The sequence below is a fragment of the Sinocyclocheilus grahami genome, unplaced genomic scaffold (genome assembly GCF_001515645.1).
Source record: "Sinocyclocheilus grahami isolate Dianchi unplaced genomic scaffold, SAMN03320097.WGS_v1.1 scaffold585.1, whole genome shotgun sequence".
Taxonomy (NCBI): Eukaryota; Metazoa; Chordata; class Actinopteri; order Cypriniformes; family Cyprinidae; genus Sinocyclocheilus; species Sinocyclocheilus grahami.
The window spans coordinates 874,648-890,422 of NW_015505764.1; the positions used below are offsets into that span (position 1 = coordinate 874,648).

The 15,775-nt window shown below is 38.9% G+C and overlaps 2 protein-coding genes across 5 annotated transcripts in view; one reads left to right on the top strand and one right to left on the bottom strand.

The window, feature by feature from the left end:
* Positions 1-4,825, top strand: upk1a (uroplakin 1a). Its single transcript, XM_016240251.1, has 8 exons — positions 1-65; positions 270-372; positions 1,123-1,323; positions 1,464-1,538; positions 1,731-1,838; positions 2,910-3,086; positions 3,613-3,696; positions 4,117-4,825. Exons 2-8 carry the CDS (start codon positions 310-312, stop codon positions 4,162-4,164), a joined length of 756 nt encoding a protein of 251 aa, XP_016095737.1. The 5' UTR covers positions 1-65; positions 270-309; the 3' UTR covers positions 4,165-4,825.
* A 731-nt stretch (positions 4,826-5,556) lies between these two features.
* The window catches only part of arhgap33 (Rho GTPase activating protein 33), a 77,024-nt gene continuing 66,805 nt past the window's right edge, over positions 5,557-15,775 (bottom strand). For all 4 annotated transcript variants that reach the window (XM_016240246.1, XM_016240247.1, XM_016240250.1 and 1 more), the window contains 6 exons: positions 14,849-15,005; positions 14,500-14,639; positions 14,314-14,388; positions 10,596-11,347; positions 10,276-10,456; positions 5,557-9,968 (listed from right to left, as the gene is read on the bottom strand). In XM_016240246.1, coding sequence (XP_016095732.1) covers positions 7,270-9,968; positions 10,276-10,456; positions 10,596-11,347; positions 14,314-14,388; positions 14,500-14,639; positions 14,849-15,005 — 4,004 coding nt within the window. In that variant the 3' untranslated portion in view covers positions 5,557-7,269. The remainder of the gene's footprint in view (positions 9,969-10,275; positions 10,457-10,595; positions 11,348-14,313; positions 14,389-14,499; positions 14,640-14,848; positions 15,006-15,775) is intronic.

The following is a 15,775-nucleotide window of genomic DNA, read 5'->3' on the forward strand; positions in this document are numbered from 1 at the left end:
CAAAAGTAAATGAACCGAATACAGACAGGTAGAGGTAAAGCAGGTGCAGTCTCAGACTGGAACAGGTGGGTCCGTGAGCAGCTACTTTTTTCTATTTTTAACAGCATATTAGTCCACTTTGATTTGCTTATGTGTTTGGTTTTGGATTTATTATCTTTATAATCTATACTGTATTTTAAATATACACTGTTATACTGTTTTTAAAAAAATTCTCAGTGACCACAGATCAGACCGTTACCTTATAAATAATCTTGAGTATTTTTCTTCAGGAAAGTGTGACGAGGCCAGACAGAAAAACACACTACAGCCATGGGTGCAGGAGCCTTGACATGTTTGATGTTTGTAGTTATTGCTCTGAATGCAATCGCTGCTGTAAGTCTGAAACAGAATAATACAAAGATTATGTTTCTGTTGTAAAGGCCTGGTTTCACCAGAATTAGGCCATAGTTCAATTAGGACATTTAAGTAATTTTTATGAATGTTATTTAAAAGAAAAAAAAACATTACTGGTGTGCATCTGGACAAAACAAGGGCACTGACATATGTGACCCTGGACCACAAAACCAGTCACAAGGGTAAATTTTTTTGAAATTGAGAGTCATTTAATAAGCTTTCCATTGATGTATGGTTTGTTAGGACAGGACAATATTTGGCCGAGATACAACTATTTGAACATCTGGAATCTGAGGGTGCAAAAAAATCTAAATACTGAGAAAATCGCCTTTAAATTTGTCCAAATTAAGTTCTTAGCAATGCATACTACTAATCAAAAATTAAGTGTTGATATATTTACAGTAGGAAATTTACAAAATATCTTCATGGAACATCTTTACTTAATATCCTAATGATTTTTGGCATAAAAGAAAATACAATGTATTTTTGGCTATTGCTAAAAATATACCCCAGCGGCTTAAGACTGGTTTTGTGGTCCAGGGTCACATTTTAAGATCAGTCAGTGCAAGTTTCTTTCAGCTGAAACAGCTCAGACTTATATTTTAGCCTGGGACTAGGTTTAAGCCTCGTCTGTGAAACAAGGGTAAAATGTCATATGTTTGTGTTTAATCAGCTCAAATATCCAAGTTGTCACTTAGTACTTTTTTTTTAATGTATTTTCCCCTTCAGGCTGCAGGACTGGCATTATTCGCAGTGGGCATTTGGGTAGCAGCAGACGGGTATAAACTTTACCCCATATCTGGTGTGTCGGGGAAAGATGATATCTTTGCTGCAGCCTGGATTGCCATTTTTACAGGCTTTGCCTTCTTCCTCACATGCATCTTTGGCATCTTTGCTGCCCTGAAAAGAAGCCGTGGATTCATGATGGTGGTAGGTTTTCATAGAAGACAGCAATCCTAATACCTTCCATAATTACATTAATCACAATTATTCAATATCACCTTCAGTGAGACAATTGAAATGTCGAAATTAATTTTAACTGATTATCTTTAACTGTCATCCTTCCTCAGTACCTTATCATAATGTTCATCATCTTTCTGTTTGAATGCGCATCCGCCATCACAGCAGCGACCAACCGGGATTATGTGAGTACAGTCACCAGCCACTCTGTACTGTATTCCTGCTCTCTCTTCCTAAAGTTTTCTGTTGTTTGTACTCTGTCCTGTAAATTACAGTCTAAAATGTCATAATCATATGTAATGGAACAACAGCAGACTTATAATGGAGATAAAGTTAGCCTTTTCTTTATTTTTAAAATCCTCTTTCCTTTATTATAGCTGGTTGGGAACAGTAACTTTGTAAAGAAACAGATGCTGCAATACTATGCGGACAGCAGCACACAAGGAAAGCAGATTACACAGACATGGAACAGAGTGATGGAACAGGTAAACAGAACACCAATGATGACCTCTTGGCTTTTAACGAACACAACTACCTTACACCTGTCCAAGGATCATGGTTAAAAAAAAACCACACACACACATTTAGATAATATTAGGAAAGAAAAACCTTAATTTTCAGCTCAGACCTGATACAACATGCCTTTCTGTTGCCTTGTGAGAGTGGACAAACCAGTTTGTCCTCACATAAACCGCTGAGAATAACTGTTGCAACAGATTGATCATATATCTTCTTGATGGGTTGCTGGCTTCATATAAATAGTAAGACTTGAGATGTACTGAATTTCAGTGATTTTACCACAAGTAATGGATGCAGAGGGAATCAAGGTTGTTTTTAACCACCATATCCATGGTAAAAATTGCTGCTTATTGCGTCAAGAAACAAAATGATTAATAATAATAAAAAAACATTTTTAAATGGAAACAGCGAGGGGAAATCTATCACCCTCACATAAAATTACAGATTTATGTTGTCGATTAATTTACTGGATTCCGGCCGTGAAAACTCGTCAAACAACAGTAAATGTCACCACATGTTTATTCTTCGAATTTTATGCTTACAAACACTCTACAAAACATGCTGGGTTGTTTCAACCCAACTTTGGGTGAAATATGGACTAACCCAGCTGCTGGGTAAATTTTTTAATTAAAATTTTAACCCAAAAGTTGGGTTAGTCCATATTTGACCCAAAGTTGGGTTGAAACAACCCAGCATTTTTTTTAAAGAGTAAAGCAGCACAGTTTGATGGATTCATATAGAATTCTGCAAGTAAAGTGCATTTTTGTTTTCTAAGCAACACAACTTGATTGATTAATATATATAAACCAGTCTAAAAAATGCTGGGTTGTTTCAACCCACCTTTGGGCCAAATATGGACTTAACCCAGCTGTTGGGTTAATTTTTTTAAATAAAAGTTTAACCCAAAAGATGGTTAGTCCATATTTGACCCAAAGTTGGGTTGAAACAACCCAGCATTTTTAGTGTAGAATTCAGCTGATGTACATTTTTCTCTTGATTGTACTGAGATTGATTAATCCCACCTTCTCCTCCATCAGGTCGAGTGCTGTGGAGCAGACGGTCCGGCAGACTGGTTTCAGTATAACTCCACCTTTAAACAGACATTCAATTCTACATACATCTGGCCCCTCAGCTGCTGCAAGAGACTGAGTACCTTTGAGGTGGAAGATAAAGAAGGCTGTAAGGTTGGCAAGGCCACCACCATATTCTCAAAGGTAACGATTAAGTCTCGTAACATGTCACCTGATATACAGAATACAACAGACAGCAACAAACTAATGCAGTAAACCTGCATTACTTGCAGGAAATAAAGCAGTTGGTTGGAAATAAAGGAAGGAAATAAAGCAGTTAGTTGTCAGACAGTGGTTCTCAACTGGTGTCACAACACAAAGTGGTCTGTTCTGATTGAGATAATTTGAATGCAAATAATTTAAATTCAAATAATTTCAACTAATTCTGACAGTAAAATAAACAGGCATATATACATTTTTCTCATTCACATAAATAATTCTGCATGATGTTGGGGCTATTCAGGTCAGGGCCAGATTGATAAATTTCTTTCTTTTCTTTTTTTTTTTAAATATATTTTTCTCTATGACGATTTACAAATTATAAAATTGTTTCCTGAGAACCACTGTGCAGTGATACAACTTTATATATGATTCAATTTAGATGCGTCACTTTGCATGTTACTTCATGGTGCTTCTGTCAATTTTTTGTTGTATTGTTTTGATACTTCAGGGTTGCTTCCAGTACATTGAATCTGTGTTAAGCCGTTACACCTGGGCTGTGAGCTGGTACGGTTTCTCTGTTCTCATATTAGTGGTAAGTAATATAATCTAAATGTTTTCTAAATTACCTGCTTCAAACCGCTTTAAAAGCTTGCAATAAAAAAACCCTGTCACACCACAAAATGCTGAAAATCAGAATTTATGCAAAAATCAAAGATGTAGTGTGATGCATGTGTAAATACACCAACAACCAAAAATAGCACAGAGGGAATGCAAGAATGTGTCCTGATTACAAAATGTTTCACTGTGGATTATACTAGGGACACTAATGTTCAATGATATGAAAATAAAACAATATGTTGATTTTAAAGCTAATTTTTATATGTATTTATATTAATATTTATAAGTATTAAAATGTTTCTATGAACTAGATAAATTAAAGTTCTATTATATAAGAACAATTCAATTGCACATCCATAGAGATTCACTATTCTGATGCACTTCTGTCCTACAGTTTCTCACATTAGTGATCGCCATGATCTACTATATGCAGCTGGAATAACTACGGACTCAGCATGATACATCTGCCAGCTGCACAGATGCTTCCACTCTTGCGGCCACCGAATATTACAGATGATTGATTGCACATGGATAATTGATATGACAGGTTTCATGAATTCTTGTATAATTATCATACATTCGGATTTCATGACATCCTATAATTTGACTTCCATTTAGCACAAAAGGAAAGTTCCAGGTTCAATACAAGTTAATCTTAAAAAAAACAAAAAACATTTATGGAATAATGAAGTGCAATAATGCTCAAAGTTAAAAACTTGAGAAATAACTAGTGAGCAGTGAGCATCATCTCATTATGTTGGGGGAAAAAAGTTATTTGTAAGCTACCAAATTAACATGCCTAAGTGACTAATCCAAATATAGCTTTCATTTAACGTTTTATTATGGATGTGTTTTTTTTTCTGGGGTCATTTTAAACTTTTATTTACAATATTTATCAGATAGGTTCTTCCAAGTGATTGTATGAATTTTTCTTTATGCCACAGTCTACGCTTGTATTTCTTACATGAATATTTAATATAAAAATTGCTCTAAAATGCCTAAATATCAATGAATAGGACATTTGTTTTGTAAGATTCTTTGCAGCATCTTTTTTTATAACTTACTTGACAAATGTTTGTTTATCAAATAAACATTTGACTGTGCTGATGATGTGTCATCATGTGTCATCGACTGACCGCAGATGGAAAAAGGCGAGCGATCGCAGCAAAATCTGTGGCTGAGGCTGTATGCAGGTACATGCCCTGGGGAATAAACAATATTTAAGAAAGCAAGAACAAAAAGACAACAAAAGCCTGGCAGCTCTACACTCCCTGAACCACCCAAACCGTTACTGCTCAGGATAATTATCTAATGCCAATAGTTTGTCAATGTATCAGCAGAGAACAGAGGAGGGCATGTTTGCTTGCGTATGTCAGCTTTAATTTATACTCAACTGGGTGTCACCCGATACTCGGAAACAGACTGGTTTTGCAGGATGCCCAGTCAGGAAAGACCTCAACTTTTCTCATGCTCCCATCTCGGAGGGTGGAGACTGCAGCGCTGCAAGCCCTGTGAATTAAAATCATCTCAAAATAAAACAAAACCTAGAAACAACACTTCTTTTAATAGCAAATGCAAACATTCAGTCTCAGGATATTCATCCAGGTTTGCCTCATCAACAGGAAGGTTATTTAGTCTCATGGTTAAATGCCATCACAATGTTACTTATCAAGGTTAATTTGAAAACTTTTTTTTAGAACTTTTAAAACTTCTTCCTGCATTCTGATTTTCTGTAATACTTATAAAAAAAAAACACCCATCATTAGACCATCTCATCTGACCTGTGTACAAAAATATGTTCAAAAATAATCACCAAACTACAGGTTTCGTCACTGACAGGGTCCAAGATTTTAATTCACATATTTGAAAATATTACAAAATAGGATGAACTGCCTTTCGCCAAGTGCTAAAGGCTGAAGGGGAGATTGTTGGACATGTATATACCCTCAAAGCCACATGCATGACCTTTCTCACTGGAACGTACACGCTCACAGGTGTGCTGACATAAATAGGTAGCATTAATATTTAGTGTTTTTTAAGGAACGTAACCCCTTGGTTATTCACTGCATAGATATGTATTAAAACAACAGAGATAACAGACATGCAAACACACAGCGTCACATTCTCACTCAAACACACTCATACACAATCTTTTTCTCATTTAGAATTTACTAGTGTGGAAAACTGTAAATAGGGGTAACTGGGTTTAGGATAGGGTTTTTATCTAGCTCTTCAATATTTGTTTTCATAACGAAGGATTTAAAAAGATGATCAATTATTTAAGAGAAGGCACCAATTATTAAACAAATCTTAAAGAGATTCCATCGCTGGTCAATTTTAGAAGAATATCCAGGACATTTTTAATGACCTGAAAGGTACTATAGTACTAAGTAATAAACACTGGAACATAGGTATCTGCAGTATCTGATAAAAACTGCTTTTACATTTATAAGGTCTTATAAGACAAGTGTTGTACGCATTGAATGAATGTTCAGGGTTTTGTGGTGAATAGTACCAATTATTCAATTCCTCCTTCACAGAAATCCATGGATGTCTGGGAGTGACACATTGTGAAATTACCTACCTGAAATACTTGCTTTGGATTAGAATGCCAATATTGATACACAAATCATCTGACACATTATTTGACAGTGAGCAGTAAGCAGTACCTCACAGAAGTATGCGCTCTCAATTACACACCCTCTCAAAAAATTCTGCAATTACTGTTCCTTTTTATGTGCTTAACATCAGACACTCTGTGCAAGACACATTCATTCACACACAAATTCACGCACAGACTTTAGAAAGAAATTAAAAAAAAAAAAAAACTCAAAGTCCTAATCTTCACATTCTTTGAAACAAATTCAAGAAAGGCAAAATAAAACTATTTCACAATAACTCATTCCATTGAAAACTTACAATAACTTAGGGGGAAAAAAACAATTAAAATGGAAATAATATCCCACTGTTGCTAAAAATTGAAGATAACAAAAACTAGCCATACTCATAAAGTTTCATATAACCACCAGCATCTCTTGAGGTTATTTATATTGTACTTTGTGGAGGAAGAAAGACATATCAAGCTTGTGCCCCTGTACAGCATGACTTAGTGTCAATAAGAACCTTAAATCAAACAAAACCCAAAGCAGAAAAACTCAAATTAGCCTATCAGAGTAATAGCAGCTATGTACCTCTCTGACTCCCTCTGCTGGACAGCACAGTGTGTTCTGGAATGTTTTCATATCTAAGCCACTTTATGGTTCACTTCTTTGATCCTTACTGCTTCATGTCTTATTCTCGTACACTTTTTCCACTCCAATACACACACTAATAGCAGGACAGCAATGGGGTTTTTCTGAGACAGAAACACTAGTAAAGACATACCCCACTTAACTTTGTTTCTGTACATTCGGTCTCCCCTTGGGGAGGTTAACACAATTAGTTTCACAACGTGTTAACTTGTACAGGAAACATAAAAGTCTAGTGCTTACACCGGTCTACATCATATCATCTAAAGACACAGGATTTTTTGAGGCAGTTGTGCTCTTTAGCAGTAACTACGGGTCTGGCCTTCAGTTTGGATGGTCCAGTTGGGGCCCGGCAGGCTTCCCTGCCGGTTTAAGCCTCTCTGGTTTCGTAACCCCGGAGGTCGGAGAGAAGGATCCAGGACAATATCTCGTCGTGGTGTGTTGGGATACTGGGGAAGCACTGGCCCTGACTGGTACGGGTACTGGTTATATTGGTTGGCCACATTCTGGGGCCCATATCCTCTTGTCGATCCAAGCGCTAAGTTGGAGAAGGCCACTGTAGGTGGAGTGCATGTGTGGGAAGAGTCTGGGAGGCCTTGTGGGCCCCAATTGGGGTATGGGGGGTCCTGATAATATGGTCTTGGGGGATAAGGATTAGGGGTTGTGCTTTCTCCCTGGGCACCTGGGATAAAGTCTTGGCTTCTGTAAAACTTAAGTACTTGGTCGCCAGATGGCATGACGTCAAAAGCTTGTCTATATTGGCCTCCGGAAGATCTCCGCAAGGGGTCTTGACGTTGGAAAGGTCCTGATCCCTCTCTAGGTGGCACCTGACTTTCACTGTGCCCTCGAGAGGGTCCTGGAGTGTAGATATTGTACGCAGGTGGAGGCTGCTGCTGCTGGCTAGGGTAGGGATTTGGAGGGTGCTCGATGTGCGGAGAAGAGGACAAAGAAGACAGCACAGAAGGACCCTCCCTTTCATCCTCTGCAAGCTTTTCAATTAGCAAGGAGGCAATTTCCTTCCCAGTCAAGACTTGAGCAGGCTCTGAGCTGGTACTTTGGGGATCTGAGCGACTGCGGAAATGCATGGCATTGAAGGCAGATGCTGCTATATTGATCACTTTGGAATCTGAGGACACATCATTCTGGGAAGGGTTGTCAAAGTTAGCTGTGGGACTTTCTTGCTCTGAATGCTTCTGTTTGTCATCCGGTGGTGACATCTCAGATGCTTGATGATCATTTTCGTCAAGGTCTGTGGTAGCCCAGCCCTTTGAATTAAACCCTGATCCTGGTGGGTTTGGGAAAGGGTAGTTGACGTAGATGTGCTCAGGCTGATCTTTTGTGATTCCTTGCACCGGTGAGGCCTGAGATGGCTTTGAAACAGCATGCTGATGCTGATTCAGTGGCGAGTCTTCCAGTCTGGAAGCCTCAAAGTACCGGTAACACACCTTCCCGTTTTCAAAATAGGGGTGAAGCTGGGAGGCAGTGTGGTCTGCTGAAGGGGAACGCTGGGGGCGAATCAAGCTACGTTGGTGCACAGACAGAGGCACCATGCCAGCAGAGGAACCCACTCCAACAGATGCGGATATAGGATGCACTTCACTGCGGGACAACCTGACAGATGATGATGTCTCACGCTGGGGACGGGGGTTAGGAGGATGTCCTGATGATCCATCCTGAGAGTGATGGTGAGAATGAGAATGAGAAAATGAGAAAGAATGAGAGTGTGCTGCGGCCCAAGCTCGTGTGGCCTCAGATGACCACAGCTGGGGAGTCCTACAGCCCCCAGGTCCTTGGGGGTTGTAGGGAGGAGGGTAACCCCTGGAAATAGGCCTTTGATTGGCTGGATCAGTAAGACGAAGGTTTCCTTCCAGATCCAGCTTCATATTTTGATAGCTGTGGCGTGCATAGCTGGGTGGCACTTGTGGATGCTCAGGTGCACCAATTTCGTAGTAGAAGTTCTCCATCTTGGAAGGGTCTTCAGAGGAGGGGACAACTGGTCTGATTGGTGTGGACTGGGCCTGTTGCTGTTGCTGGGGAAGGTGTGCAACCTGGGCAGCTTGGTTGGCCATCCTGGCTGCATGATAGCGAGACAGCATGTCAGAGGTACTGTTGATACGCTCAGAGAAAGCTCTGGAAAGTGGTGTGTTCCCTTGTGGTGGACCTGCCAAACGTCGAATGCGAGTGGCATCCAAGGAGCGACGCATGTAATCATGCCGGTCAGTCTGAGAGAGTGGAGCCCTCAACGGAGCAAGATCAGGGGGCTTGGGCGGCACTTTTGGGCGAGTGGGCTGGAAGGCTCGTACCTGGGCCAGTGGAGAGCTCTCTGATTTAGAATGCAGAAGCTGAGTGTGTGGTTGGGCTGCAGGCTTGGACTGGCTGCTGGATTTCTCCTGCTGAAGCTGTGGAGCAGAAAACTGCCGCCCATATGCTGGGGGTTTTCTCTGAGAAGGGACGGCTTCGGTGGAAGAGGGTGGGCTGGATTTTGAGGGCTGTGCTGGAGAAGTTGGTTCTTCATTCTTGTAAATGGGGCTTGGTGTTCGCTCATTGTCTTCAGAGGAACTGGCAGCTGACAACTCAGAATTGGATGTCCCAGAGTCAGAGACTGAGCTGTCAGAAGAGAGAGTCCCAGTGTCCTGCCCAGGTGGTGACCTTGGTTCTGTACCATATGATTTGTCTGCACGCTTTTCAGTGGCAGTTTCACCATCATCATCATCACCCTCAGTCTTCCATACAGACAAGGGGCGCACCGTGGAGTAGATCTGATTAGGATCAGAAGACAGCAGAGCACCCGCATCAGCAGAAAGGGACCTCTGGAAGCGGACGTCTGTCTCATGAGAGGTTCCACTCTGACGGGGGCGGTATGGGGGTGAGGCACCTTGCCGCAGTGCCTTGTTGGCACTTTCAGCCAGAGCCAAAGCCATGAGGCGTGCAGGGTTCTTGGGGGGTGGAGGAGGGGGCTGCTGTGATGGAAGGGGAAAACCAGTGGGACCCAAGATACCTGAAAAATGTTTGAGAGAAAGGAATTAGGAAAAAAGTAGGCACTTGAATGAATGAACTATTTTTAACATTAAACAAGAGGTTTCCAAACTTGTGGTGCATGGAAAAATATATTTATGTCAGAAAGTTCTCTCATTGCAAATGTACAGCAATTGGACAAAACCTGCGTATTTTGGAAAATTACCCAAAATGATAATGTTTTCTGACACAGGGCAATGGTGGTACTTGACAACAGTCATAGACAAGGGTGTGCAGTCTGAAAAGTTTGGGAACCACTGCAGTAGGCCATAATCAGAGTGTGTACTCACTAGGACCCTTGATTTTGGCGATGGGGCCCAACTTATTGCTGAGCTCTTGCTGGCAGCTTTCTGAGAGTTGAAAATCACATGACCTCAGGAGCATAGATATCATTTGGGGTGGCTGAGGTGGTCCACTGCTTGGAAGTCCAGGTTGCAATTCGCCAGCTCTTCCACCAATCATTTCCAGAACCTTAAAAGAGTTAAAATGGTTTACTTGTAGTTCTCTGCACATTAAACTGGGATAGATTTCACTTTAAAGGTTTTACTCCAAATAATACCACTACATTATGTCTGTGCCCCAACAAAATCACCAAATATGTTATGCTCACCTTGGCAGGTACACTGATGGCGATCGGATCAGAGATGTCCAGAGGGGGGGATTTTGGCACTTTAGGTGAAAGTGCATGAACCACTTTACGTGTAAAGGAACGCCTCTCTTGAGGGGGCTGAGACGGGGGTACAGAGGTTGCTGGAGCTGGCGTCTGGCTGTGGGATGGGCTTAGATTTGATTCACGGTGCTGGGCTGTGCTTGCGGAAGCATTAGTGACTGCAGAGGGCCTGTGTTGACAGAACACTTGCTGAGGCGGAGCTGCTGCAGCCAGGATCAAACTCCGACGGGCTGCGGCCTCAGATTGATTGAGAACTGAGTCTGGATCTTCTGTGATTGAGCGCTGGCTACCAGACCGGGTGTGGGCTTGATGGCTCAGACACCGGTAGGGAGGGGGTGCGGACGCAGGAGGGGACTCGTTGCCGCTAAGATCGACAGCCGTGTTTACTAACCCTATTGGCCCATCTTCCAGGAAGGTGGGGCTAAAGTCAATGACATCTTCTGCCATCCATGAGGCAGATGGTTCCTGGGAAAAATCAGGCAACATGTACACACCCTCCTCATCTTCTTCATCTTCATTTTCCTCCTCATCTGCATCACGGGTTTCCTCAGGCAGCAGGCTATCGTAAGAGCGGCTTGGATGGATTCTAGATGGGGAACGCTGGGGAAGGAGCTGCGGATCAACAGAGGCAGCCAGAGAGAGACCATCACTGCTGGAGCGAGGTCTTCGTAAGCGCTGCATCTTTCCCTGACCTGAGAAGAAAACAGAGCATCACACATCACTCTTACTTTTCAATACCTTCAATAATTTATATATCCAATTTGGTAACACTTTATAATAACTTTCATTTATAAATTATTAACAAACATTATATAATGCTTAACAGATCATTAGTTAATATATATTCACATAGCTAGAAATATGAGATAATGTTCTTGTTAATGTTTACTAATGAACTACTAAACATTGGGGTCAGTTGTTTTTTTGTTTTGTTTTTAAAGAAATGAACAATTTTAATTAGCAAGGATGCATTAACATAAAACATATGATTATTTTATGTAAATTGAAAATAATTACAAATGTCAGTAAACTTTCAGTTCATATGATCTTCATTTGTTGGTCTTTGTTTGTTGTGTACAATAGACCTCTATTTGCACATCTTAACAAATAATCTATTAATTATTTGTTCATGTTTCTGCAGTACCCAGTATCTAAAGTGGAAACTTTTCATAATTTGCAAATGTTTATAAATGTTTACTAATCATTAATACCTTTATGAGCAGTCATCTCAATGGCAAAAAGTGTCCCAAAAGACCTGAATTTACCCTATTCACACATCTTTACTAATAATTTATTAATCATTTGTTCATTATTTTGCAGTAGCCAATCTAAAGTTGAAACTATTCATCATCTGTAAATGTTTTATAAACGATTACTAATCATTTAGTACCTTTATGGGCATTAGACTTCAAGCTAATGTAATAAGGTTTGTGTAAAGGGTGACTGGTTAAATTTAGCTAAACGCTTACTTAAAGACATAACGGATCGTAATGTTGGTGCAAAAAAGTTTTTTATTGCCTCAACACACATTAGTATACTACTCTTCAGTATATCATTAAACAGGATATTCCTTGAATCATAAATAAACAGGGGAAAACAAAACATTTTTTTTTTTTAAATATGTTGATTTATCAAAACAATATAAAATAAACAGATTGAACCGTGTTCCCTTATAGTAATCAAATAGACCCCTGTACACTTTTGACCCTTTAACCAACCCTTAAACCAACCCATACCACCAAACCTGTCCCTAACCTTACCCGTATCACACCTCAATAGCAGCAAGTGTCGAGCATTAACACAAGAGTTTAATCATTTTATAACATCTGTTAAAATCATTTGTAGATTTTTAATAAGTGCATGATCATATGAAATTGAAAGTTTAATGACATTTTTAAGTATTTTAACTTGCATGAAATAATGATTTGTTTGAACATTATCTAATGTTTAATCTAATGTTTCTAACTCTTTGAATATATATTAACTAATGATCCATTAAGCATTATATAATATTTGTTAATGATTTATTAATGAAAGTTATTATAAAGTGTTACCGGGGTCGGTAAGATTTTAAAAATATTTTAAAAAGTCTTTCACTTACCAAGGCTGCATTTATTTGACCAATAACAGTACAAAAAAGGATTATTACAATTTAACAACTGTTTTCTCTTTTAATACATTTTAAACCATATTTTCATCAGCAATTACTCCAGTCCTTCAGAAATCATTCAAATATGTTGATTTCATAATAAGAAACATTTCTTATTATCATCAATGTTGAAAATAGTTGTGCTGTTTTTGACGTGAAACTTTTTTCAGGACTCTTTGATGAATGGAAAGTTCAACAGCATACGTGAAACAGACATTTTTACTCTCACTTTTAATCAGTTTAATGCATCCTTGCTAAATAAAAGTATTTATTTATTTCAAAAGAAATCTTACTGACATCAAATCTTTGAACAGTATACACACACACTTTAATAATTGTATAATAACAATGAAAAATGATTAAATATTTACACTTTTTTTACATACGTTTTTTCACATTTTAAAGTACTGATCTTTTAGGTCTTAAATCTTATTACACTGCTTCCTGGTGTTACCAAATGTCATTCATACCTGCTCCACTGTGCTGAGACGATAGGGACTCTTCACTCTTTGCTGACCTTAGCGTCACACTGTCCACCCTGCAACCTAAAGCAAACAAAAAGCACTAAAAACCAGGTCATTTTCCTCTAACATCAGCATGCAAATCTATTTAGGATTAATTACAATCTAAAGAAATATGTAAGATATCTCTTATACCTGCATGAGAGGTAGCAGGCTGGAACAAAGAGGTGATTCTGGTGTGTTTGCGTCGACCTGCCGCTGTAGGTTTCCCAATGGCAAAAAACGTCTTCCAGCTCCCACCTGCCGACTTTCGGACCTTCATCCCTCTTTTCCTCCTAAAAGAAACAAGAAGAAACATGTCAAATGATTCTAATGTTTAATCTAATGTTTCTAACTCTTTGAATATATATTAACTAATGATCCATTAAGCATTATATAATATTTGTTAATGATTTATTAATGAAAGTTATTATAAAGTGTTACCGGGGTCGGTAAGATTTTAAAAATATTTTAAAAAGTCTTTCACTTACCAAGGCTGCATTTATTTGACCAATAACAGTACAAAAAAGGATTATTACAATTTAACAACTGTTTTCTCTTTTAATACATTTTAAACCATATTTTCATCAGCAATTACTCCAGTCCTTCAGAAATCATTCAAATATGTTGATTTCATAATAAGAAACATTTCTTATTATCATCAATGTTGAAAATAGTTGTGCTGTTTTTGACGTGAAACTTTTTTCAGGACTCTTTGATGAATGGAAAGTTCAACAGCATACGTGAAACAGACATTTTTACTCTCACTTTTAATCAGTTTAATGCATCCTTGCTAAATAAAAGTATTTATTTATTTCAAAAGAAATCTTACTGACATCAAATCTTTGAACAGTATACACACACACTTTAATAATTGTATAATAACAATGAAAAATGATTAAATATTTACACTTTTTTTACATACGTTTTTTCACATTTTAAAGTACTGATCTTTTAGGTCTTAAATCTTATTACACTGCTTCCTGGTGTTACCAAATGTCATTCATACCTGCTCCACTGTGCTGAGACGATAGGGACTCTTCACTCTTTGCTGACCTTAGCGTCACACTGTCCACCCTGCAACCTAAAGCAAACAAAAAGCACTAAAAACCAGGTCATTTTCCTCTAACATCAGCATGCAAATCTATTTAGGATTAATTACAATCTAAAGAAATATGTAAGATATCTCTTATACCTGCATGAGAGGTAGCAGGCTGGAACAAAGAGGTGATTCTGGTGTGTTTGCGTCGACCTGCCGCTGTAGGTTTCCCAATGGCAAAAAACGTCTTCCAGCTCCCACCTGCCGACTTTCGGACCTTCATCCCTCTTTTCCTCCTAAAAGAAACAAGAAGAAACATGTCAAATGATTAAGTACTGAGTAACAGCTCACCCATTAACTAAAATGTTGTAATTTACCGTTCTTAATTTTTTTTTTAGTGTAACAGAAAATAAAAAAATATATATTATATATCATTAATCAAAATAATTAAATTTGTATGTTAACCATTCCTTTAAAAGTCATTAGTTTGTTCAAAGAAACCCACCTGTCAGCAGGCAGGTCCAGTACAGTGTGAAACTGGCTGATAGAGTGGTGAGGAGATCCCTGAAGGAGAAGCGGAGCTTGTGTGCGAGCTTGCGCCTCCTCCAGAGACAGAAGCCTGGTGGACACAAACGACTTGGGTCTGGTCAGAGACTGTCGTGCTGTGGAGTCAGAAAGAGGCAAACCAAAAAAAAATACAAAATTCAGATTCAGCTCCATTAAGCCAGAGGACAAAAGCGAGTAAATGCAATACTGCAGCGGAGAGCACAGCGTTCAACAACAAATGCGATTCAACATGATACACTGCAAACGGCAAGACACCTAAGCATCAACAAAAAACATCAGCTCCTCCAAAGCTTCTGTAGTCTGTGCAGTTCTTCTGCAACAAGCTTTGTAGAAGAAATACATGGGCTGGCCAACAGACTGGAAGTTCACAAAATCATACGTGGTTAAGGCCAGAAACAAACTCTACGCAAGTACACAAATGCACATGCTTTGCCGGTGCTTACTAAGATTTCACATGCAAAATTTGCAATACTAAGTCAAGTCAGGTAATGCACCTTATAGCTCCTCTTTTAACAATGTTGAGAATTCGGTTCATACTTGTGTTACATTATGATTTGCAATTGAGCTTGTATATCTAGGAAAGCTCGTGTTTGTACTTGCGTAGAGCTTTTTTTGGGCCTCAGCAAGCCTGTAAAGTCTGGGACATCAGACGAGTAGAGAAATCGAATATATGCCTGCAAAAGTATCACGTTTTAGCATTTTGAGAAAGATTGCAACGCTTGATGTGCATAACATGTAAAAGCTGTCTGCTCAAAGCAATTTTTGGGGTTAATTTGTGGAAGATACCTATGATTAATACAAAAACTTAAGCGGACATAACAGACAAAAAAAACTAAATGACACTTTACCTTCGGTCATTGTCTCA

Excerpts from the sequence above, each read along its gene's own strand:
- upk1a (XM_016240251.1), top strand. The coding sequence starts at position 310 with ATGGGTGCAGGAGCCTTGACATGTTTGATGTTTGTAGTTATTGCTCTG. Across the intron at positions 1,324-1,463 it reads GCCGTGGATTCATGATGGTG|TACCTTATCATAATGTTCAT; the intron begins GTAGGTTTTCAT and ends ATCCTTCCTCAG. Across the intron at positions 1,539-1,730 it reads CAGCGACCAACCGGGATTAT|CTGGTTGGGAACAGTAACTT; the intron begins GTGAGTACAGTC and ends CCTTTATTATAG.